General features: G+C 38.8%; 1 protein-coding gene across 3 annotated transcripts; it reads right to left on the bottom strand.

Annotated features, from left to right (window-relative positions):
- Positions 1 to 497: 497 nt before the first annotated feature.
- Positions 498 to 23,934, bottom strand: LOC144988897 (uncharacterized). 3 transcript variants are annotated; one of them, XR_013652974.1, is made up of 4 exons: positions 23,475 to 23,934; positions 14,507 to 15,163; positions 1,261 to 4,114; positions 498 to 806 (listed from the first exon to the last, which is right to left on the bottom strand). XR_013652974.1 is itself a non-coding variant. In XM_078940212.1 (2 exons), exons 1-2 carry the CDS (start codon positions 23,659 to 23,661, stop codon positions 14,439 to 14,441), a joined length of 912 nt encoding a protein of 303 aa, XP_078796338.1. In that variant the 5' UTR covers positions 23,662 to 23,934; the 3' UTR covers positions 12,524 to 14,438. The 3 variants fall into 3 exon arrangements, 1 of the variants encoding a protein (XP_078796338.1); XR_013652975.1 differs by having other exon boundaries at positions 498 to 607; XM_078940212.1 differs by lacking the exons at positions 498 to 806; positions 1,261 to 4,114 and having other exon boundaries at positions 12,524 to 15,163.
- Positions 23,935 to 25,909: the final 1,975 nt, after the last annotated feature.

Here is a 25,909-nt window from a genome sequence, read left to right as displayed (position 1 = left end):
AAGATTAGAACTTTATTCCCTGATACAATAGTTCTAAAACAGTAGCAAGAGAAAAACACAGAAGTACAGCTGAGAACAGGGCCCCCGCAGAGAAGAGAAAAAGCACCGGGGACTTCCTACGGAGAAGTCTTTATAGCGGCTCTGAGTTCCTCCTCCTGTGGGCAGACGTAACCCCTTTGCTGGTGGCTGTCCAATTCCTTTCCGTCCTCACCGTGGCCTCTTGCTTGCTTCTGCTTTGCTTCTGGAAATGTCCTCAAACCTGCATGATGTACATCTGAGTTCTGTCTGCAGACGAGGGGCCCTACTTCCTGTTCTGAACATGCTGCGCTGTGACTTCCCGTCTCTCTGCACAGCAAAGCCTGCATATGCCTTCTGCTCTAACACTTCTGTAGCAGCGGGGTGAAAAGTCCAGATAGCAATATGAGAATGTGTTAGGTCTACAACTAAGCCAACACTTCTTAACTATTTTTGAGCTTGAAGAAAGGACACATACTCACTTATCTCTTTTCTCGAGGAGAGCAGACAGGAACATACTCAAGCCATTCCACGTGTGCTCTGAGTTTTCAAGAGTCTGCCTCCTCACTTTTATTTAAAATCAGGGCGTTACCTAACATACAGCATACAAGGAGGTGGTTGTAAACACACACACACACACACACACACACATGCACATACATACACACACACACACACACAGCCCCCAATGGTCATAAAACAGAGAGACATCCGTTCCCAGGAGATTGCTACTCCCCCCAGGGGATTAGGGTCTTTTTTGCAGATCAAGGGTCATCAGTCAGCTCCTGTGGCTTCAGGGCATGGATCAAAAGGTCAAAGGTGAATTCCCAGTTCAATGCAGAGAAAACAAATTCTTCCCGCTTTCTCAGGGCTGTTTCTCGCAGACAAGTATACACTTTTTACAGTTAAAAAAGTTCAGAGTAAATATAGGATAACTTATGGATACATTTATTCTAACAGAATGCATACATCTCTTTCTTCAGTCATCATTAACAAAATTTTTCTGCTTTATGTTTTTTTATCATCATTTCCACATTGAAGTGTTCCAAGGAGCTTTGTTGAAACATGTCGATATACATCTAGTCCACCACCAGATGCCGCTGTTCTGTGTGGTTTCAAAGCCCTGAATGGGTGGTTCATTTTTCCAGCACAATTACATGAACCCCTATGAGGCTTCTATTCCCATCCCTATTGAAAATTGTTCCCACAAATATCAGAATATAAATGAAATTGAAATAAACATACCAATGGGGTCGCTGAAGTCATCCAAGCATTGAAATGTTTGTTGTTCAGCTCACCATGACTGCCAGACAAAACCCCCACCTGCACACCGTCACCTAGTTAAATACCTCTTCTCATTTACCTACCTGATAGATTAGGATTCACATTTTCCTTATACTGCCCCCTGCAGCTATGGAGTTGATCCTACCTGGAACAATCCTCCAAATCAATGTTCAGGAGCAAAAATAAAGAAAATAGAAGACAAAAAGCCAGGATAGAAAAATCTTAACAGTATTTATTGATCATTTTATTTTAGTGTAAACTTGCACCACAAAAAAGAATACTAATAAGGTACCAGAGTGAAGAGCTGCAGATTAAGAGGAGTTAATAGATCAAATCTTAACAATACCCATCTCCAATAAATGTTAACTCTACTAGATGTTAGCTCTAATGATTCAAAACAACTCATTCCTATTATCTAAAATAATTCATGTTGTGAACAATTTTTGCACATTTTGTGAAACTCATTGCCTAGTATCATTACACATAGACTAAATTGTATTGATCCTTTACTTTTTTGCTTTTGATAATTGTGGCTTAGAGAAGATGAAAACCTAAAAAAGCTGTTCAGGAAAGTCAGGATAAGACAAGACAAAACTTTATTGATCCCTGGAGGGAAGTTCAGTTGTTACAGCAGCCAAACAAGACATATAGCAGTTAGAAAACCAAATAGTCAGTAAGAGTTAAAACAGCAATAAAAAGTGGAAGTAAAAGTACACGTCATAACTAAATATGTAAATACAGCAGCAGTTTCAGCAGTCCTAAACTGTGTCATTCTATAGTCTAACTGCTGTTGGGACAAAGGACCTCCTGTAGCGAATCATACATTAAAACAACCAAAGTTTTTTTTTTAAATGTAGACAATTTCATTTCTACAGATCCAATTCTCACTTGTGCCTCCCTCTAATGAAGTTACTGCATCAATAGGGTATGGAGGCCATCAGCCTGTGGCTCTGTGTACATGAAATGAAAGCTCAGGTTGCTATGGAGTTCATTAGAACATTGGGGTTTCTCCCCAGAAGTTTTAAGCATTAAAAACTTGTTTTAAAATATTTAATTTTTCTGAGATGCAGAACTTTTCCCTCCCGTAAAATAAAGTCTTCTGCTGATTCTGATACAGAGGTTGAGAGGTCGACCTCTTATCAAAAAAGTTTAGAATTTAGAGTTTACACTAAATCCTTACATTGTCAAGAAAAGGTCTCACAAGTTCTCATGTGTTTGTTGAGATGAGATATTTGACTGAAACTTTTTTTACATTCTTTACAAGAAAAAGGCTTTTCTCCTGTGTGAGTTCTCATGTGTTTTTTAAGAGCAGATGAACAACTAAAACTTTTATCACATTCTTTACAAGAAAAAGGCTTTTCTCCTGTGTGAGTTCTCATGTGTTTTTTAAGAGCAGATGAACAACTAAAACTTTTATCACATTCTTTACAAGAAAAAGGCTTTTCTCCTGTGTGAGTTCTCATGTGTTGTTTGAGAGTAGATACATCACGAAAACTTTTATCACATTCTTTACAAGAAAAAGGCTTTTCTCCTGTGTGAGTTCTCATGTGTTTTTTTAGATCAGATGAACAACTAAAACTTTTATCACATTCTTTACAAGAAAAAGGCTTTTCTCCTGTGTGAGTTCTCATATGTGTTTTGAGATTAGATATTTGACTAAAACATTTTTTACATTCTTTACAAGAAAAAGGTTTTTCTCCTGTGTGAGTTCTCATGTGTGTTTGGAGAAAAGATATACGACTAAAACTTTTCTTACATTCTTTACACGAAAAAGGTTTTTCTCCTGTATGAATTCTCATGTGTGTTTTGAGACTAGATCTGCAACTAAAGCTTTTACCACATTCTTTACACGAAAAAGGCTTTTCTCCTGTGTGAGTTCTCATGTGTGTTTTGAGATTAGATTCATCACTAAAATTTTTCTTACATTCTTTACACGAAAAAGGCTTTTCTCCTGTATGAGTTCTCATGTGTGTTTTGAGCTTAGATCTGCGACTAAAGCTTTTATTACATTCTTTACAAGAAAATCTTTTATGTTCTGCATGGATTCTGGTGTGAATTCTGAACTGAGATATGTTACAAAAGCTTTTACCACATTCTTTACAGATATAACATCTTTCATCAGACCCAGTTTCCATGTAGTCAGACGGGTTAGTAATTATTCTTGAGTTTTTACCAGACCTGATTGGAGATTGTTTGTATTTCTTACCAAGATTAGTCTTTTTAAGATTTTTTCTAACATCTGTGTCACACTGACTTTCTGACATGTGAGAGCTGTCCACACTTTGGACATGTCTTCTGTGTCTTCTATTCCTCTGATCTCTGTTCTGTGGGTCTGTCTCTTCATCTGTAGTTGATGATGATTCTGTCTCTTCATCTGTAGTTGGTGTTGATTCTTCATGTTGGTTTCCTTCTTCATCCTGACTATCAGTTACATTAAAGCTCTGCTGATTGTTTAGATCTGCTTCACTGTTCTCATCTTCCTCATAAGTAGGAATCTCCATCAAGGTATCAGTCTCCTGCTTCAGATGAAGATGCTCTTCATCCTGACTGATGCAGAGTTCCCCTGGTTCCTCTTTAATCTGTGGAGGTTCTGGTTCCTCCTTTTCCTCTTGAATCTGTGGAGGTTCTGGTTCCTCCTGTTCCTCTTTAATCTGTGGAGGTTCTGGTTCCTCCTTTTCCTCTTGAATCTGTGGAGGTTCTGGTTCCTCCTGTTCCTCTTTAATCTGTGGAGGTTCTGGTTCCTCCTGTTCCACTCTGAAGTTCCTCTGCTGGATGCAGAGATCTTCCTCTTCAGTCATCCAACACTGGGGGAGAGCTGCAGAAACACAAGAACAGGTCCTTTTAAATACTACGGTGACTTTATTTATTCTTAATTATCAATACAAATGATTGCAGTATCATTCAGTATATGCACATTAAAAAACTTTTAATTAAAAAAAAGTTTTTTGTTTTCTTTAGCACAACAGTATCAAACTGTGCTGAAAAAGGCCCCCTACACCTCCCCCATATGAGGAGAGCTTTTTCACTCAATAACTTGTAGTCTGAACCAGTTATAGAAAGAAAATATTTTATTTGTTTTTTTAGGGAAATTAATTTGCAGATAAATAATTCATAAATGGTACAAACAGGTCTTTAGTGTCATTTAACTGTATACTCAAATTAAATCATACTGAAATAAATAGATTTATTAGAAAGGGGACAGAGGGACTGACAGAAAATGTACTTTTAACCTGATTCTGTCTCCAATTATTTTTATATGAAATTACAAAAAGGAAAAAAGTCTGAAAACAATTGGAATGTTTTGGATTCTTGCCATTATTGACAGTAAAGATGCAGGCATCTATAGTAAATGTTTGACACAGTCTCTGAGGCTTATTTCAGCCCAACACCAGCTGTGTTATGTTAGGAATATGCTGCTAATAAAGTTACATTCACATGTCAGGGGTTGACACAGCCCAGAAATTTGCAGTGGCCCACAGGGCCAGTAGTTTTCGAAAGTTACTGGCCCTGCCTGAAAGTTACTGGCCCAACACAGTGCACAGCGGGACCCGCCGCTCCGCGGGTGGTTGCAACTTTAAGGGGGTCCGGGGGCATGCCCCTCCCGAAAATTTTAATATGGTGCAATTTGGTGCATTCTGGTGACATCTAGCACTTCTTTATACTTTTCAATTACTGAAAATAGAGCATATCAAACTTAAATCTGCTCTAGTCTGTTTCAGATTTTTTGAAGAGAGCACTGCAGTTTAGTAGGTAACACTAGTTCAGAAGTTTTCATGCTGCTTCTAATCACTGCTATTTCACATTTGTTCCTAATCAATAGTTAAGAAGTTTTATTTACTTTTCTGCTCTGACTGCCTTGACGTTCTGCTTTTTGTTACTGTTGCAAAGTTACATTTACTTTTTAGTTACTTTAGTTACTTAATTAAATTAAATAATTGAAAAATTAAATAAAAATAAATTACTGAGATTAGGCCTGCACAATATACCGCAAATTTATCGTTATCGCTAAATCCAGCTCTGCAATATGCATATCGCAAAAGACGGCAAATATCGCAATAAATCATAAACCTTAAATGTGCTAAAACAATCTAATGGCAGCTTGAACCATTTAACAAATCAAATAAATCCCTTAATGCATTTGACCAATCGGATGGACGCCTTCACATTGTTGACCAATCAGATGAGCCCTATTATGTTAGATGTTTGTCACCTATGTCAACGAGGGTGATTTGGATTATAATTTTTAAACTGTTGCAATAAAATGGGAATGGTTATTTGGTTATTTTGCTGTTTGTTTATATACCGCAAATTATATCGTTATCGCAATTTTAATCTCTGATATTGCATATCGCGAGTTTTCCTCATATCATGCAGGTCTAACTGAGATCGTTCAGCTAACTAGAAATACTTACTGCTTACAGTGTTGTAAAGAAAAACTAAATGAAGTACTCTGACATTATACTGCATTTGAGTCTGAGATTCAGGTATTTGGAGTTGCCTTTGATTCTTTGACATTCAGCTTAAAGCTTAGTGCATACAGTTTCATCTTCAACGCATTCATTAAATATCTTGCTGTCCATACTACTAATTCCACCCATTACTCCATCTAACATATTCCTATCTATTCCTGCCATGTCTTCCACATCTCTGACATGCTTCAGTCTCTCTTCAGTGACGGTGTCGGATTTATAATCAAATGTAATAATAACCCACTGGCTTGTGCCTTCGTTGTTGCTGTTTAACATTGTTTTGTATTGAATTGTTACATTCAATAAAGTTTGAAAAAATAAAAAAAAGTAGAGTGAGCGCGTGCCGCGTGGTGCTTGGCAGTGACAGCCGGGCGCGCAGGCGGGAGAGAAGTAGAAGTGATAAAAAGTTTCCCATAGAAACCCTTGAAGTCTGAACACAGGACTAGCAGAAAAAGTAAATTATGAAGACGAGGTAAATCTACACGTTTTCGCAAAATATACTTTATTGAAAAAGGTGACAAATATATTAACTGTTAGATATTTAAGTGGCCCGAACGGACAAGTGAAAAATAAAGTCTTGTGGTCCGCACTGCTCGAAAAACAGGACCGGGCCAGCGGACAAATGGCTATGTCGAGCCCTGGATGTCTGTTATTGTATTTATTTTATTTAGAAATCACCTCCAGGACCGAGGTCTGGGGCCCCATCAATCGGGGTCAGAAACTTGCCTGTGGTGGTGTTGGTGGGTGTGTTTATGTGTGCGTGTTAGTCTAAAGGTGCTGCTGGCAGCTCAGACGGTAAAAATGTGTCAACATGGACGAGCATGAAGATTTGATGTGAGAACTTAAAAACGTAAAATAGAATGTGGCAAAAGAAAAAGTCTGCAACTGTTTATAAAAATCTTCTGCTGTAAAGTTTGACAAATAAAATCACAACTGACAAATTCGCATTTGCATGTGTTCATTTGAGTTACAACCTCAAATCAGTGATTTCAACTGCTTGAATCTGCTGCTGTGAATCACAGCACACTACAACTGAGTGAACTACAAATACATTTCAAAAGAAAAAAATATTTTTTTTCCCCCTGACTTTTAATGAGAAGTGATCTCTTTGAGGTGTAAATGGAGACACAGCAGAGAGACGGCTGCCAAGACACCGTTATCAACAAAGTGCAATATCTGAGGAAAAACCATTCAGTAAAAATCAATCATCTCTCTAAAACAAATGAATTTCTACAGTTATATGGTAATGAAGAATCGTCAGCATATTTATGCTACAATCAATACTTTGTGAAAAAAGTCAATATTTATTATATTTTATCAAATTTTAATAGAGAAATGACTCATAATAAAGATGCTCAATAGCTCTGAAGATACTGAAGCTATTTTCACCAAACTTTCTGTACTGACTAATCATGACCCTGTTGTCCTACTACAACAAAGATAACTGTATGTCAATTAATTACTTTTTGTAAATATGGTTCATGATTGGTCCAAAATGCTTAATAGCTCTAAAAGATACTGAAGCCAACAACGTAATGTTCTGATATAATCTTTTTGGTCAATAACAACAACAAATCTAATCACCATTTTGAGCCAGACAACAGTGATTAGTCAGGTGGTCTGAGTCACGTTTTTAGAACAACCAGTAGCCAATCATGATAAGCTAGTTCAAAGTCCACGCCCACATCACTGAAAGCTGCTCGGAAGAAGCTGTCAATCAAACGTTCGAGGTGGGGCCAGCGGGCACGACACCTTTTACTGAGGCATCTGATTGGTCAGTTTATAGCTTGAGTAACTGGCAATAAAGAAAAAATGTTATGAAAAAACTTAGATTACCCACAAGATATTAAGAAAATAATTTCACAGCAAGAATGGTAATTCTGTCTATTTAGAATGACTGAGTAACAGCTGCCTATTTATCTATAGAGGTCTATTGGAGTTTGGCGACAGCAGCTACTTCCTATTTGGAAGTGGGGGGGGGGGGGGGGTGACTCTAATGTCCAGTGATGATATAGTCTATGCTTTTTAGTATAGAGTTTTGGACAGCTCCTCGTAGTTTGACTACTAACAATAAACAGTGTTGGGGGTAATGAATTACATAGTAACAAGTTACTTTAATTTAGTTACTTTTGTCAGTAATGGAGTAACGTAATGAATTACTACGGAGCCCGTGATCTGCCATGGGTTAAAAAAAAGGGGGTTCTGGCTGCCGCTGTTGCTGTGGCGGGGGTCTGGGTGTGGGGATGGCTGGACACTCTCCCTCCTTCTTTTCACATTCCACCATCCATTTAGAAGAACATAAACACTCACCTGAGCACAGGTGCTAGCTCACCTTTGCACTAACAGTTTGCATGATTGAATGAAATATTTCACACTAGTTGGTTTAAAGGCATAAGTATGCGTGTGTGAACAATATCTGTATTGTGTGCATGTTTTGTGTACATGTTGACATGTGGACACCTTTGCAGTTAACAGGTGTGTTTATAACATTTGAATGTGTGTGTGGACAGGCCCCGCCCTTTGAGATTTGTTTTACACTTGAGCCTTACCATAATGATAAACATCCAGTAAAGTTGTTGCTTTAGGCTGCTTCATGGTTCTACCCCCCCCCCCCCCCTCCTATTATCACCCTTCTATCCCCCCTCCTCTCTAACATCTCTCTCTCTTCTTCCCTCCTTTCCTTTTCCGTCCGGTCCAACACCAAAGATTTTCAAACATGATGGAATCTAATAAAGTTTGGCCTCAATTACAAAAGGGGTTTATTCAGACATTCCTCTGGTTTGTCTGAAGATTCATAACCCCTGTTGTTAAAGTAAAATCTGTCCAACACAAGAGGCCTTCAGCTCTCATCTGTTTCCCCAGCTGTTGGACAGGACAAGTTAAAAAAAAAAAAAAAAAAAAAAGGTTTTCGTTTCCACTAAATAATTAATTCCAACAAAATAATAATCTGATATACAGTCAGGTCTGTAAATATTGGGACAGGAGCAATTCCAACGTATATGGTTCTATAAACCACCACGATGAATTAGACCGTCAGCTTTAATTTGAGGGTATTTACTTCCAGATCAGGTGAGCGGTGTGTGAATTACAAGAGTTTGCATATGTGCCTCCCACTTGTTAGCCCTTGTGCTATCTTATGACCCCCCCTTCCATTGACGTGTTCTCCCTACCATGACTAAGGTGGATAAAGGTGGAGAGGATTTCATGTCATCCACGGACACCAGTGAAGATCACAAATCATTGAAGAAAAAAGGTTCAGCACACTGTCTAGTGGGTCTAGATGACCCAACTCCCAATGTTAAAGTGCCTAGGATAGCACAAGGGTTAAGAAACCAAAAGTAATGTAAGTAAGTCTCAACTGTTCCATGGCCAGGTGTGTGTTATTCCCTCCTTATAACAATTACAACATTCTTAAGAAGAAGAAATGCACCGGGAGCTCAGCAACGGCAAACGACCCGGGAGATTACAGAAAAAAACTGAGGTGGATGAAGGAATAATTCTGTCCCTGTTGAAGAAAACTCCCTAAATGGAGGGTTTACCACAAGATGTAAAACCTTAGTGAGCCTCAAAAACAGGAAGGCAGGACCAGAGTTTGCCAAACAACATCTAAAACAAACTTCACAGTTCTGAAACAACATCCTATGGACAGATGAGACCAAGATAAAAAATAAATTAAAAAAAAAACACCAAATCCCCCGGGGCCGCATCGGAAATAAATAAAATTACGATGCATTATTCTTTATTAACAAATAACAGTAACAACTAACAACAACCTATCTAGCTTGTGAACTAACTACTAACTATAGGTGTTGTAGATTGACTGTGTGTGTGAGCACAGAGCGTCTTGTGTAGGAAGGTGCGCACACGTGTGTTATTGGTGCGTGTTGATTCTTCTGCTCTGTAGCTGCACGCGAGTGTCACCTGTACTCTTTGGTAAAGACATCTTCTCCGAATATTTTATATTTCCCAGTAATAAACAGGCTGCAGACACTTTGTCACCTTTCCGGTAGCCACGAAGCCTGACACCCATGAATAACACGGGGCAGGAAGCTCCGCCTTTGTTTATACAGACATGTTAACTTTGCGCTGCACATAATAGTTGCCGACGTTTAACGCCTCCTGACTAAACAAAGGGCACCAACGTGAGTGTGCACACCGACGCGAAAAAACGCCACGCGTCAAAGCGTCCCTTTTTTAAAAAACGCCTCGGGTTCGTTTTTTTGGTTTGACGCACCGCGTCAAAATCTATTCGACCAATGAGAATGGCGCTTTTGCACACGTGTCTGGAGCTTCTGAAGTTACAGTAAAACACAACTTGGGGGCGCTCAAACACAACACTGCCTTTCTGAGCACACATACCAGCAAAGAAGAGAGACGCCAAGTAGCGTCTACACTGACGCAAAGAAATAATGACGGACATTCTAAAATATCCCCGAAAACGCTCATGATACATTTTCAGCTCTTGTACCAGTCGATAAAACCATGTTCTTCTCTTCTCGTAACTATGGGATGTACCCAAAATCGGCGTCTTTTCCGGCGTCTTTCATCATTCAACAGAACAATAATTTCTTCATCATTGGAACTGGAGCTGGAGCTACTGGTGCTTGAAATATTCATGTTTTCTTTGTATGATTCTGACAAGCGCGTAAATACTGGCTCTCTTCTTCTGAGTGAAAACCACCTTGTGTACAGGAGTATTTCTGTTTTACATTAAGCGCCATCTAATGTCAGGGAATGAAATTGCATGTTGGCTCGGCTCGTCGTCAGTGAAAATCGCCTGGGTGTGAACACAAAAGACGTGGCGAATAATGCCTGGCGAATATTCGTCCTGGTGTGTACGGGCCTTTAGAATGAGGATGTGTGCTTCTGAAAGCGCGCGCCTCTGTGTGTAAAGGGAGCCACGTGCAGCAGAGGCAGTGAGAGCGCGGAGACGAGAGAGAGTGACAGGCACGGTGGGAGAGGAGGAGAGGACAGTCTGGAAGAAAGAAGGAAAGTCTGAACACAGGACTAGCAGAAAAAGTAAATTATCAGCAAAGATGAATATGTTTAATGTGTTTATTATAGTTCCAATCAAGCACCACATTGAAAATGTAAAAAAAAAAAAAAAAGTGCGGTGATGCGGTTATCGTCACAGCCCTATACCAGAGTCATGGAAAGAGAAGAGTATAAGAAGGAAAGGAACTGCTCATGATCGCATGTCATCAGTGAAGCACGGTGGTGGTAATGTCATGGTGTGGGCATGTATGGCTGCTATTGGACCTGGTTCTCTTGTATTTATTGATGATGTGACTCCGGACAAAAGCAGTACGATGAATTCTGTTTCGGACAATATTATCTATGGTAGCTTTTGTGTAGCATAATTAAAAATAATAGACAAAACCAGAAATGCTTTTTCATTTTCAAAATGAAGCTGCATTTGTTTACTCGAAACTAAAAAGAAAAAGCAATCCACCAAACCGCTTTTTAATTTTCTTCTTCAACACTGCTTATTCTGTCACTTAATTAAAATGATAAAGAAAATAGTATTTGACATTTCATTTTCAAAAAGTTATCTGGTAAATGTGTAGCAATATTCAGTTACAGTAGATATATCTAATTTGACAATTAAAATGGATTAACAGAAATGCTTTTTTATTTTGAAAATGTAACTGCATCATATGACTCATATTAAAAAAAAAATTCAAAATGCTTTTTCCTTTTCTACTTAAAAACCACTTATTCTGTGTCATAATTAAAATAAAAGTGCAAAGAGGGGATTGTCTTTTCATTTTCACATCCACCCTGCGAATAGTGTTGCATAACACAATTCCAGTTAGCATTTCCACGGGGAGGCGGGGCAATGACATCAGTGCCTGTTGATCCAACCAGCAAAAGCCAAAAGTTTAGCATAGTGAAATCTGTTAGCGTTGTTCAAGGGGCTGTAGCTGTCCTGGAACAGCAAAATCAGCGTAAAGTACAGGTAAGATCTTAAGCCTGAGTCAGAACCCGACCCGGCCCGAAATTCAGGACATGATTGGTCAAGATGCATTATGGGAAATGTGTGATGCACGATGGGATACTTAGCCTCAGCATTTCCTGAATAATATAATTCCTGTTTGACCCTAAAGTAACAACACCCCATACTGGCCTTCATGACCAGCAAAAGAGATCCAAGGCTGGACGAAAATAGCTTTTTTGCTTAGTTCTGGAATGAAATGGAAATACTTGAATCCATTTTCTCGACTGCAAGACAGGTCAATGAACCGAAAACACCGGAGTCCAATCTTAATCATTTCATTAATTAGATGTAAAATGACTGACATGACCAAAAAAAACAGCTGTGCAGTCATAAACATGCAGATCTGCTTTGTGCTTTTCCCACTCATGCACTCACGTTTCATCCACAGATGAGCCCACATCTCTGCACCTGTCATCTCACCGGCAACAGTTTCAAAACACAGGATCATTATTATTATTATTTTCAAATGAAGCTGTATTTGTTTACTCAAAATTAAAAAGAAAAAGCAATCCGCCAAACCACTTTTTCATCTTCTTCCTCAACACCGCGTATTCTGTCACTTAATTAAAATGATAAAGAAAATAGTATTTGACATTTCATTTTCAAAAAATTGTTTAGTAAATGTGTAGCAAATTTCGGTTAGATTTATCTAATTTGACAATTAAAGTGGATTAACAGAAATACTTTTTCATTTTAAAAATGTAACTGCATCATATGACTCACAAATAAAGTAAAAAAACACTTAATGTCTGTTAGCATTGTTCATGGGGCTGTAGCTGTCCTGTAACAGCAAAATCAACGGGAAGCTGCAGGAGACGATCTTCTAAATGTGCTTTTATTACTGTTATGATTATTATTAAGGGCCTGCTCACTCATGATTTTTTTAATCTGTATGGCCAGTGTTTTTTTCTTGGCTGCAAGGACCTGAAAAAAGGGTTAGCATTAGGCTAATACGTGCTAAAAACATTAGCCGTGGAAAGAGTGTTCCTACTGATTTTATGTTTTAAATAGGAGACTCTAGACTTGATGTCTGCTTCTTGTATTTCAGGGCTCCAGACTGCGACAAAATGGTTGCATTTGCGACCAAAATTTGAGAGTGTGCGACTAAATTTTACATTCAGTGTGCTACCAGTAAATTTGCCTCCCCCACCCTCCGTATATTTTTATACATTAAACGTGGAAGGGGCATGTCAATGATCAGTGAAATAATCAATGAAATAATCAATGAGATGCGAGCGCACACGCTAACACACACACACACTCACTCATGAGACGCGAGCACACACTCGCGTTTCATTGAGTGATTGTCTGTGAGGCGGCCAATGCGTGTGAGAAGTAGGCCTGGGCGATAAATTGATTAAATGAATTAATGTTTACTGTGACTCCTGCTGCTTCATGATCATCTCTGTGCAGAAGACGGGGTTTCTTAATTTATTTAAAACCTTAGACCCCAGATATGAGCTGTATTGTTAATCCTTAAAATGGTGCTACTGTCAAGGTGAATGTTTGTCTCCTCTTAGTCTACACTACAAAGTGGGACTGAAAACACAGCTGGGACCTCAAGTAAGGAAGTAACCTTTTTATTGTGGAAAGTGAAAACAAGTGTAGAATAAAAAATTAGACAAAAACAAGACAAAATTATTTAAACAAGTCCAAAAAGGGAGTGAGAAGAAGAAAAATCTTATACTTAACTTTGATTCCAAGAGTGTGTTTATTTATTTATTATTTATCCCAGAACTGGGGGTTACATTTGTCTCGCATTTGATTGGGGGGGTGGGGGGGTGGGGGGGGGATTGGGAAAAACATCGGAAATCGAATGAAAAAAAATAAAATTTGAGATTTTATTTTTAGGCCATATCGCCCAGCCCTAGTCAGAAGAATAGGGAAAGCCACTGTAAGTGGCTAAAATGCGTGGAGGGGGAGGGGCCTTGAGATAATTGACCATGCGTAAACATCTGTGGGAAGGAAACGGAGACAAATATCATCATAACCTGATATGTGCGTCTGAGCTATGAGCAAGCAAACTATTGATTCGTTCTTCCAACCTGCGGCTAGTGTACCAGTGCCAGAGTGTACAGCAGGGGTCTCAAACTCGCGGCCCGCTGGGTATTTGCGGCCTCCAAGATGATATTTTGCGGCCCCCGCCTTAATATGAAAGTTTAATGTTACTGCATTCTGCCAGTTAGTATGAATGACACGTTTTCCTTGTCTTGCGTGTAGCTGACAAACCAACCATTTGGGATTTGGAGGGATTTGAATCTTTTCTGTCTGCAGATCCATGAGCAGGACCCTGTCTTTGGGTTTTAGCTTGAAATGTAGTTTTGGAAATAGAATCCGTCTGAATGTCTGGAATTGGAGACATGGAGACATCAAAGAGGTTTAGATGGATTTTGGGTTTGACAGAGAAATCTGCTGAAAAGAACTGAACTACAAACTTAGAACCACAGACGACAAAACAGATTGGACTTTTTTATCTGCTAGCAATTTTCTCTTTGATCTGTTAAGGTTTCCTGTTTGTCGTTAGCTGGAGGGACTTACTAAGATCATCTGATTTGAAGAATGTTGTGGGCTGCACTGACCAACAATGTCTTCTGTCTTTTCAACTGGAAGGGACAGAAGAGACTCTTCCAGGACACGCTGTTGATGGACTGCATGTTTGGAGAGCTTGAAGCTCAAGATAGAACCGTTGTTGAAGTGAACATACCGATAGTGTGGAGATGAAGATCAGAGTCACACTGACCTGCTGACATGTCAGAGCTGTCCACACTTTGGACATGACTTCTGTCCCTCCTCTTCCTCTGATCTCTGTTCTGTGGGTCTGTCTCTTCATCTGTAGGTGATGTAGATTCTTCATGTTGGTTTCCTTCTTCATCCTGACTATCAGTTACATTAAAGCTCTGCTGATTGTTTAGATCTGCTTCACTGTTCTCATCTTCCTCATAAGTAGGAATCTCCATCAAGGTATCAGTCTCCTGCTTCAGATCAAGCTGATCTTCATCCTGACTGATGCAGAGTTCCTCTGGTTCCTCTTTAATCTGTGGAGGTTCTGGTTCCTCTTTAATCTGTGGAGGTTCTGGTTCCTCCTGTTCCTCTTTAATCTGTGGAGGTTCTGGTTCCTCCTGTTCCTCTTTAATCTGTGGAGGTTCTGGTTCCTCCTGTTCCTTTTTAATCTGTGGAGGTTCTGGTTCCTCTTTAATCTGTGGAGGTTCTGGTTCCTCCTGTTCCTCTTTAATCTGTGGAGGTTCTGGTTCCTCCTGTTCCTCTTGAATCTGTGGAGGTTCTGGTTCCTCCTGTTCCTCTTTAATCTGTGGAGGTTCTGGTTCCTCCTGTTCCACCCTGAAGTTCCTCTGCTGGTTGCAGAGATCTTCCTCTTCAATCTTCCAATGCTGGGGGAGAACTGCAGGAACACAAACACAACAAGGAGCCTTTTATATGTTTCCAGGACTTTTGGGTTTCGTCAAACATCAATAAACTCTGTGATCATTGGAGAAAATGTCTGAGGAGTCTGGAGGACCAGAAGAGACTCATTGAAATAATACATATAGACGCCATTAAATAATTAAATAAATGTGACATTCATTCTTTAAAATTTGAAATAAATAAGCAAATATATCATTAAAAATGTCAATATTTAATTTAAATTGAATGTTAAATGATTTACACAGGTCACATTTAAAGTTCTGCTATTATTCTCTATAAGAGGTGTCACGATTTCGACTTTAAATCGAAATCGATCGAAATTAAGTCACAGTCTTGAACTTCAAATTCAAAAATGGAATCGTCGATGCTGCCACGCCCCCATGCTGCGTCTGGTTACTTGCAAAGCAGAAAAAAACATGTTGAAGGGCTGCGAGTCTAATTGTTGATAAAGTTTTTAAAAAAAGAAGTGCTGCGAGTCAACCTCCTCTAACAGCCACTCAAAAGATAGCATGGAGACCCATCAACAGAACTCGAATCCCCTCTTCTTTCACGGAAGTCGCTGGTGTGGAGGTATATTGGATTTCCATTGAGTTATGTTGACAACGTTCGCGTTGTCAACAAAAAAACAAACAAACAAACAACGGTTTGCAAGCTGCACTATGTATGTGCATGTACCATATTCTCTCACAGGCGGCAACTCTAACATGGTAGGGCATCTCCGCAGGCACCACAAAAACATAGATTTATGTGTAAACCACCAACTACACAAACTACTCTTCCGTCTTCGTTTGGAATTAAACTTCCAATCAACTCAACTCGCATATGGAGTCGGTAATGACCAAGTCCAGAGTGTGTCCTCTGTTGTGAGCAGCTATGGGACATTTTTTGAAATCTGTGAAGATTTTTTTTAATTTGAAATGGTTTATTTCAAGCAATCAAATAGAAATAATACACAAAAAACAATACAATCATAACTTATACATTCGTACAATAACTAATCAAACTTAGGCTAATTAGACATTCATAAATATTGCTTGAAAGGGAGTGGAAGGAAGCGAATTTATATAATCCCACCCCGTTATACTATAACCATTTTATTACATGATTTATTATTATCCAGTTCCTATAGCTTTTTTTTTTTTATAACTTTATTTTTATTAGTTTTTGTTACATGAACATACATCTCAGACAACATCACAAAAAACAAGAAAGAAAAGAAAAAGGTCAAGTCTAGGTGTTTCACATGTCTATCTGTTATACAGTGTCCATTTTTTCCACTTTCGGTGTAGTTGTGCCTCTTGCAGCTTCAGCCTGTATGTTATTAATTCCGTTGAATATATGTTGTTGATTGTTGAAGTCCATTGCTCCTTTGAAGGGATCTCCGTAGTGCCCCAGTTTCTGGTTATTGTTTTTTTAGCGGCTAGTGACATGACTTTAAATAAGTATTTGTCACTTTGGTGGATTAAGTTTCCTGAAAACATGTACAGATAAAACAGTTCTGGCAACAAAGGAATTTTGTATCCCAGCACTTTGCATGTGAGATCGCCCACCATTTTCCAAAAACCTGTCACATTCTGACATTTCCAAAATACATGAGAGTGGTCAACATTTATTTCTCCACATCCGCGCCAACAGCTCTGATTTGTTTTCAAATGTTTGCTCTTCAGTTTAGGTGTTATGAGAAATCTAATAAGGTTCTTCCAGGCAAACTCTCTCCACGTTCGAGATCCAGTGGTGGTATGGTGGTGTCTCCACATATCTAACCAGTCCTGTTCAGTTATCTTTATGTTTAATTCTCTTTCCCAGTTATCTTTTGCTTTCAAAGTTGTGTTTTCGTCATATTCCATCAATGATTTATATAACATACTAATCAATTTAGTATTGTTATCTTTATATGTCTTTGTTATTGTGTGAACTATCCCGCCTTCATCCCCAGAGGAGTCGCTCTGTATTGCTTTCTTATGGTAGTTTCTCATTTGTAAGTATCTGAAAAAATCCTGTTTTTCAAGGTGAAATTGTTTAGTCAAGTTCTCAAAACTCTCCAGCTGTCCGTCCTTTTCTAGCAAGCACCATGCTGTTATTCCTTTTGTAGTCCAATATTTAAGGTCTGATCATATTCTGCTGGTTTAAATTGCCTGTCATATGCTACCCATTTTAATTTTTTTGCACTATTTAAGATTTTGTATTTTTGGAGTAGTTTGAACCATATAGTTAGTGTATGGTTTGTTATGGGATCTAAATGCCTTTTCTTTGTTTCATATAACTCTTTATCACCAATAATGTTTTGAATAGGTTCTTGTAAAGTTTCACATTCAATATTTTTCCATTTTCCATTATAATGGGGGTTACACCAACAGCATAAGTACCGTAATTGTGAGGCGATATAGTACTCTTTTAGCTTTGGTAAAGCCATACCTCCTTTGTTCTTTGGAAGCTGGAGGGTGCCATATTTTATTCTGGATCTTTTGTTGTCCCATATGAATCTGGATATTGTTTTGTCCCACGTTGCAAATTGAGTGTTGGAGACCTGTGCTGGTAGAGCTTGAAATAGAAATAAAAACCGCGGCAATATGTTCATTTTCACTATTTCGATTCTAGAGCTGAAATCTAGTGGGAGTGTTGACCATCTTTCTATGTCTTTTTTTATCTTGTCTTGTACTTCTGAATAATTTTTAACGTTTACATGTTGAAAGTCTTGTGTTATTTCTACTCCTAGGTATTTAATACTTTTCATATTCCAATTGAATTTAAAGTTGTTTCTAATGTATTCAGAGGGAACATAGTTGAATGTTAGAGTCTGAGTTTTCGAAATATTAATTTTATATCCCGATAAATTTTCAAATGTTCCCAACAGTTTCATAAACTGTGGAATTGATGATTCTGGTTGTTCGAGGTACGCTATTAGGTCATCAGCAAACAATCCTATTTTATGTTCAACGCCATTCATTGAAACTCCTTTAATTTCAGGTTTTTCTCGAATTGCCTGTGCCAGAGGCTCAATAAAAAGAGCAAACAGAGTCGGGGAGAGTCCACAACCCTGCCTAGTGGATCTTTCCAATTTAAATGTTCCTGTTAAATTCCCGTTTATTTCAATTTTAGCCGTTGGTTGTGAATATATTGTTTTTATAATTTCAACCGATTTGTTATTAAATCCCATTTTTTCTAAGACTAAGAATAAAAATTCCCAATTAACGCGGTCAAAAGCTTTTTCCGCGTCAATACTTAAGAGAACTGTACTTATATGTTCTCTTTGGGCTCTTTCAGTTAAGTGTAAGGTTCTTCTAATGTTGTCGTGTGTCTGGCGACTTTTTATGAATCCCGTCTGGTCCTCATCAATAATGTCAGGTAAAAAAGTGTTTATCCTTTTACAGATTATAGACGTGTAGATCTTGTAATCTATATTTAGTACTGAAATAGGCCTATAATTAGCGCACGACTGTTTGTTTTTCCCTGGTTTCAACAGAACTGAAATAATTGCTTCGGACCAGGAAATAGGCATTTTATTATTTTGTAGGGTCCAATTCAAAGATTTGTGTAGTATTGGAGTCCGCGCCTCTTTAAATATTTTATACCATTCAGCTGGAAACCCGTCGCTGCCTGGTGATTTATTGTTTTTCAAAGAGCTTATGGTTTTTAATATTTCCTCTGTAATAATTTCAGCTGTAAGTAGTTTATTTTGATTTAATCCGATAAATGGCAGATCTATATTTTCCAGAAAGCTTCTTTTATCTTGTTCACAGGCTGAAGGAGGTTGTGAATATAGCTTTTTATAGTAATTAGTGAATATTCTCTCAATTTCCTCTGGATTATTTGTTACTTTATTGGTTTCGGGATCAAGGATTTCATAGATTGTATTCAGAGTTTGTTGTTTTTTAATTCTTTTGGCTAGTAATTTTGTTGATTTAGGCCCTACTTCCTGATAGCTTTGTTTGAAATAAATCATCTTTTTTTCTATTTCGTCCTTTAATATGTGGTTGATTTGTTTTTTAATATTTTGTATTTGTTGGTATATTTCTGTTGTATTTTTATTTATAAGCTGCTGTTCGAGTTCTTTTAATTTTACAGAGTATTCTTCATATTTTTGAATTCTCTTTTTCCGCAACCATGCTGTTTTCGCTATTAGTTTTCCTCTAATTACAGCTTTAAGAGCATCCCATAACACTGTAGGGTCTACCGTACCATTGTCATTGTCATCCATATAATGTTTTATGTCGGTTTTTATGTCCTTTATAATGGTTTCATTATTCAAAATCCCAACGTTCAGTCTCCATGTTGTTTGTTTCTTCCTATTTGATATATTTACTTTCATGTGCTGGGTATTATGGTCAGACACGTCTGCACCCTCAATTTTACATTCTTCCACTCTATTAATATCTGATTTAAAAACAAAGAAATAGTCTATTCGTGAATGTACTTTGTGACTTGCGGAGTAATGTGTGTAATCTTTCTTACGGGGGTTTAAGCTTCTCCACACATCCAGCAATCCCAGTTCTTCCATGGATAATTTAACAAATTTGGCAATAGTTTTTTTATGTTTATGTTTACTAGTTGTGTCTAATTTAAAGTTTAAGGCTACATTGAAGTCCCCTCCGCAGATTAATATACCCTCGGCCTCTTCAGCAATAACGTTAAACAGGGATTTAAAAAACTGTTTATCACTTTCAGGTGGGGCATATACATTGACTATTGTCAAAACTGCATCTCCCATTCGTCCTTTAACAACGATGTACTGCCCGTCCTTCCCCTTTATGACTTTGTCAGTTTCAAATTGAGTTTTGTTTGATATCAGAATAGCGACTCCTCGTTTGCGGCTTTGTTTGTATGAACTGTAATATGTATTTCTGAATCCTAGTTTTTTAAGTTTCTCGTGTTCTTGATCATTTAAATGGGTTTCTTGCAATAGAGCTAATTGTATATTTTCTTTTTTTAATTTTTGCAGAATTATCCCCCTCTTTTTGGGTGTGGTTAACCCATTCACATTTAACGAGGCGACACTCAAACTACACATTTTGTCTTATAACAATCCTATTTATGCACCTAGAACGTGACCCTGAAAACAAAAATTGTAAAAAAATGTAAAACCTGAACACAAACGTAAATTCTGACTTCCACATGGAGAAAGGATGATCCATCTCTCCTCTCTCGTCCCCGTTGGTGGGTGGGCAGGATGTCCTCATTCCAGATGGGAGCCTGCCTCTAGACATAAGTCTAGCTTTGTCCAACGTTCCTTCCTCCTCAGTCTGTGAGCTCCGTCTCGGCCTTTTTTGTTTAAATTGGCTCCATTTACGGATTCCCTGTGGTTATTTCCTCTGGTATTCCTGGAGCCTCTCTTGTGCACGCCGCGCTGTCCCTCCGACGCGCTGCCATCCCTCTGCTGCTGGGGTCCGGTCCAGTCCCTTGCTGTTTTCGCTGCTTGGAGTGTTGATATGGATCCCTCTCTTCTTAATGTCTTCCGCCGCTTCCATCGCGCTGTTGTAGCTTTGTACGCCTTCTTTCCAATGAACCCTCAGCCTTGTGTATGGGGTTTGAAAACGGATTCCCCGCTCCTTCAGAACTTTTTTAATGTCCGAGTATGAGCGCCTTTTTTGAACAATTTCTGCTGGGTAGTCGTGGTCAAACTGGATGAGCTGGTCGTTCACTTTTATTTTCTTTTGCCAAGCTTTCTTCAGGATCATGTCTTTCGTTGCAAAACTTAAGAAATTGACCACGACATGCCTCGGGCGCTGGCCTGCTTTGGGTTTCATCGGGGGGGGTTCTGTGTGCGCGCTGCATCTGGAGATCAAAGTCCGCCGGTATGAGAAGCTCTTTTTTAAACATATCGTTTAGATAAGTTATAACTGAGCCCTCTTCAACTTCTTCTGGTAGCCCGAAGATTCTGATGTTATTTCTCCGGGCTCTGGCTTCAGATTCCGTAACCTTGTCCCGCAGAAGTTGCATCTGTTTTTGCATTGTTTTGAGCTCACCGTTCGCCTCCATGTTGCTCTCCTCCAAAGTTGCAATGCGAGTCTGGGCTTCGGCTAGGTCGGCTTTTTGGCTTTCCAGCGTGTTGTGGTGCTCCTTGAACTGTCGGTCCATATCTTGCCTGAGGGAAGATATTTCTTGCTTCAGTTCGTTCTTTGCCCCTCGCAGCTCTGTGTCCAAGTCATGGATCTGAGCGCTAATTTTTGCTAGCCCGTCTAGCATTAGCTTTGTGTCGCTGTGGCCTCGCTGGTTCTCGTTGTCCGAGCTAGCTTCGCTGGCCGCTTCTTCCATCTCGTGCTCGATACTTTCTGGTTCGGTCAGCTCGTTCACTTCTTTTTTTTTTCTTTGGCTTTTCCGCAGGGTGTTTCCTTCACTCATATCTTCTTTTCTGTTGTTTTGTTTTCGAGTTTGTGGAGTTTTTAGTGAACCGAGTGCGGGAGCCCCAGACTGAGCGTGTCTCCTCTATGCCGGCATTCCGGAAGTCCAGTTCCTATAGCTTTTATCAGACAGAATTAAGAATCTTGAAATATCAATAAAACATACGACAAAGATGAATTACTTAAATTATTTTGTAAAAAATTATTAAAAATTAAAAAATTAATATGATTAAAAAATAATACTATATCAGTAAAATAGACACAACACTGTTTCAGGAATTTTCATAGCAAAATTTCATCAAGTATCAAAAGTTAAAAATATGTGCAAAATTATGTTACATTAGGAAAAATCATGAATCAACGTATCAAATTATCAAATGAAGTAATATCAATAAAAGTCAATCAATTTAACCATTGTCATTAATTGATTAATCATTTGTTTTATTATTTTTTGTATTTTTATTTATTTATTTATTCATTTATTTTTTACATATTTTTATGATAAAGTAATGCTGTGAAGTAAAATAAAAGGGTCCATAATCTGTCAATTGTCCAAGGTTGGCATTTCTTCTTCTGCTGAAAAAACAGCTGATTGTCTGCAGGTCAGAACTCTCCGCTGTTGATTCAGGTGACGTCAGACAGATGGAGAAAGTGATGAATCCAGGCGTCATATTTCTTGAAATTATTTGGCTCTTTGGTTTATTACTCCATGTTGTTTCAGACGACCGAAATAAGACACTTCTCAAAGTCCTTCATGGTGTTCACAACCAGAACCTTGGACCGGTCCGGTGGACCGAGTGGTTTGACGTAAATCCTGCAGCCTTTAACCCAAGTGTTCTCAATCTTCTTCTGCTTCCTGAGAAGCCGTGCATGTTTGGAGATTTCAGCATTCCTCCTGGTCAGATGGTCGTTCAGATAAGCAGCAGATCCTTTCAGATTTTTACGTTGGTTCATCAGAGCTAGCTTGTGTTTGTGATTCACAAACCTGATGAGGATCGCTGGTTTATCCGTCTCCTTTCTCCTGGGGAGTGGGTAGCAGGTCTCCATGGTGTTGAGATCCAGGGAAATCCCTTTAGACGTGAGAAATGATTCCACTTGGTGATCCAGAGACTCTCCACCGCTCTCCGTTTCTGGACTGCTAGCTATGCTGGCGCGATCAGCATTAGCAATGCTAGCTCCAGCTGCATTTAGCTTTGCCCGAGGTTTGATCGGTACTCCAGTGAGAATGACATTATTCATCCTTACTTGTTGTTCCACATCGTCCAGTCTTTTCTCCAGAATGCCGACCCGGTTTTCTCGTCGCTCGTTTTTAACCTGAAATCTTTGAAATTCTTCCATTAGCTCTAAGAGCTGAGTTTTTACTGTTGGTGTTGCACAAAATTAGGAAAATGCCAAATATTTTTGAAGTAACCCCAGTGAGGAGTTCTATGGTTACGTTTTTAATGTTTTATAAGAGCTAAAAGTGATGACATATCTCCAGGCTGTGTTCTGTAGCATGTTCATATTTGTATAATTTTGACAATGTATTTTTATGGAGAGAAAAATATTATATGTTATTTAAGGTTTAACTTGATTTCTTCTGGATTGATATTCCTTTCTGTTTTTATTAATGTTCAGTTCAGTTTAAAAGTCTAGCTTTAGTGTTTTCAGTAAATGTTTCTTGTTTGGCCCAAAACTCAAAGCGTGTTTTGGATTTAGGCCGCCTGTGTGACGGAGTTTGACATCCATGTAGTTTATGAAATTATGATTTTTTGTGTGTAAAATGGAAAAATAAGGATAGAGAACACAAAAGGAAGTCATCAAATTTCTATGTGTGCGGGGAGAGAGGGGGTTACTCGCCCGGGAAGTAAGTTAGTGTAGAACCACCACTGAGTGACAGACGGGTCCCTATAAAGAAGAGCATGGAGCTCAAAGGTCTTCTTCTGTGTTTGTGTGATGAAGGTGACATACCTATGTGGTGGAGCTGCAGCTGTGGTTTCCAGATGACATCCAGCAGTCTGCGCTGACGACAGAGCTCCTCCTCGTACTGGGCGATGGTTCCTTCACAGAGTCTGCAGATTTCTTCAGCAGCAGCAGCTAGTCGCTCGCTGATCAACTCTCTCAGAGACTGAAGGGAAGACATGGTTCCTGCTCCCATCTTCAGCTCCAACTGAACCCTCAAAACTGGTTCCTCCGGTTCCAATCTGAAGTTCCTTTGTGGGTTGCAGAGACTGTCCTCTTCAGTCAGCCAATGCTGGGGGAGGCCTGCAAAAACAAAAGAAGAAGGCTTTTTTATGTTTGGAGGAATGTATTGTAAAAATGCCAATACAAATGTAACAGTCTCTTTCAGGATATTTGGAGGAGGAGCCCCTGAAGGACCATTGTTTGGAACGTAAACGTCCTTGTAAGAGTGTCATGAAGTGGTTTAAAAAAAAAGTTCTCTCTGTATCCCAGCTTTACAAAAGGCCCCCCCTACCCCCTACGAGAAGAGCTGTCAGTCCACAACCTGCTGAATGGAAATAAATTAATTTTCTTAATCCTTTTAAGAATATGAAATTGCAAATTAAAGTCTTGAGTGGCGTTGTATTGCCCGCTCTACCTGCCCTCACCGCCCACCTCTATGGTCCACCAGCCCTCACTACCTGCATCTATGCCCCATTGTCGTCCTTGCCGCCTGAGTCTAGACACCACCGCCACTCTAAGCACCCACCTTTGACCAAACCCCACTTCCTGAGCAGCCACTACGCACATTTAACCCCTCCTTCTCAACTAACTCAGAAGCACTCATTGATTAAGATACTAACTATGCTGACCATGCTAGTTATGCTAATGTGGCTACAAGTGCTAGCATAGTTATCAGCATCATAAACTGACTCAGAAAAACTCTTTGAAAAATAAAGGAGTAATATGAGTGTGCCCCTTTAGCGAGCTCACCACACGTTCAAAATCTACAACTTAGTAGTTTACAACAGTAGCTTGCCATTGATGCCTGAAAAGTTACGAGACAATCAATAAAAATCCCAACGACAAGTTTTTGTAAGTATCTGATACTAAAGGTGCTGTTTTTAAAAATCAAAGATGGCGGCTTCTTCCTGAGGTCAAAGTTCGACAAAACTCCTGAGGTGTTTGAAGACTGAAATTATTGGAATGTGTGTGAAATTTAATGGAAATCAGTCTAAAAAAATTAATTTTCCTAAAAACCGTGAATTATTAAATCGTAGATTTTGGCACACAATGTCTGCCAAACTATAGGTTTTGTGCAAAATTGTTTCTTGTGGTTTTTACCATAAAAGAGAATAACAGTAGGGACCGCAATGCGTGTCACTGCGCATACCGTTCACGCATGTTCAGTCTGCCATTGAAAAACTTGGTTTCCGCATTGAAAAGTTTATGTAGTTAATATCTGCATCGCGGTGCATTTTGGAATAGCGTCTACTTCGACTTTCATTCAGGAAAGTAAAGTGTATTTACTGGACATTTTTGTGATCCAACCGCAGCTTTTTTTCTGATTTTGGGTCGATCTCCCAGCTTCATGAAACTTACAAGGTGATTAAAATCTCCCAAAGCCCACCCTAAACATTGAGAAAACCCCTGGAATTCGATTTTACAGACTCAATTGTCTATAGAAACGTCTAGAAGAATTATGTTAATGAGCGACAATGAGCGATCATTTGCTAAAAGAGGCACATTATTATTTTTCTCACTTTTACAGTAAAACTGTACTACAAGAGCAAAGTTAAACTGATCACTGATTTTAGAGAGTTGTAAGAAAATACCTAGAAAAACACTTTTTTTTTCTTAAGGGTTACCTGTTAATGTAGATAAAAATGTTTGCTATTTACAATTTTTGTGCTATTTAATTTAACCGTGTGAAAGTACAGGCAGAATGTAATGACATTTTTTAACAGAATCCCATGTTCTGATTCCACCATGGTTTTTAAAAAGTTATGTATCAAAGCAAAAATACACCCACAAAGTAATTATTTATGCAACAACACAAAGCCATTATTCCCAGTTACTTCAGATCTAACTATTACTTTTAATCTTAGTGACACTTTTCTGTGAGTGGCATGTTTTGTCAGGACTCAAGAATCAACAAGACTCTTTCAACTTCTCCCTGCCAGGTGTGGTAGTGGCTTCATGTTCTCAAAGATTTTAAGGTAATGTTTAAAGAAGAAATCGCAAATATAAGAAAACTGTTAAAAGTTTTTTTTCCTGATTTGAGCCATTTTTGAATGAATGTTAGTCTTTTTTCAGATGGCTTCATCAGGGCTGCATGTAGATCTGTCAGAGGGAATCTTAGCAGCAAACTGTCAGAGCTCCAAGGCAGATCTTCAATAGGAACATTTTTCTACTAAGCCAACTGAAAAAGAAAGGGTTGACATCTTTAAATAAAGATGCCCTAA

Source organism: Oryzias latipes, chromosome 2 (assembly GCF_053564925.1).
Source record: "Oryzias latipes strain Hd-rR chromosome 2, Olatipes_Hd-rR_3.1".
Taxonomy (NCBI): Eukaryota; Metazoa; Chordata; class Actinopteri; order Beloniformes; family Adrianichthyidae; genus Oryzias; species Oryzias latipes.
The sequence above is the reverse complement of the archived record's forward strand: the minus strand, read 5'-3'. Positions and strand labels throughout refer to the sequence as shown.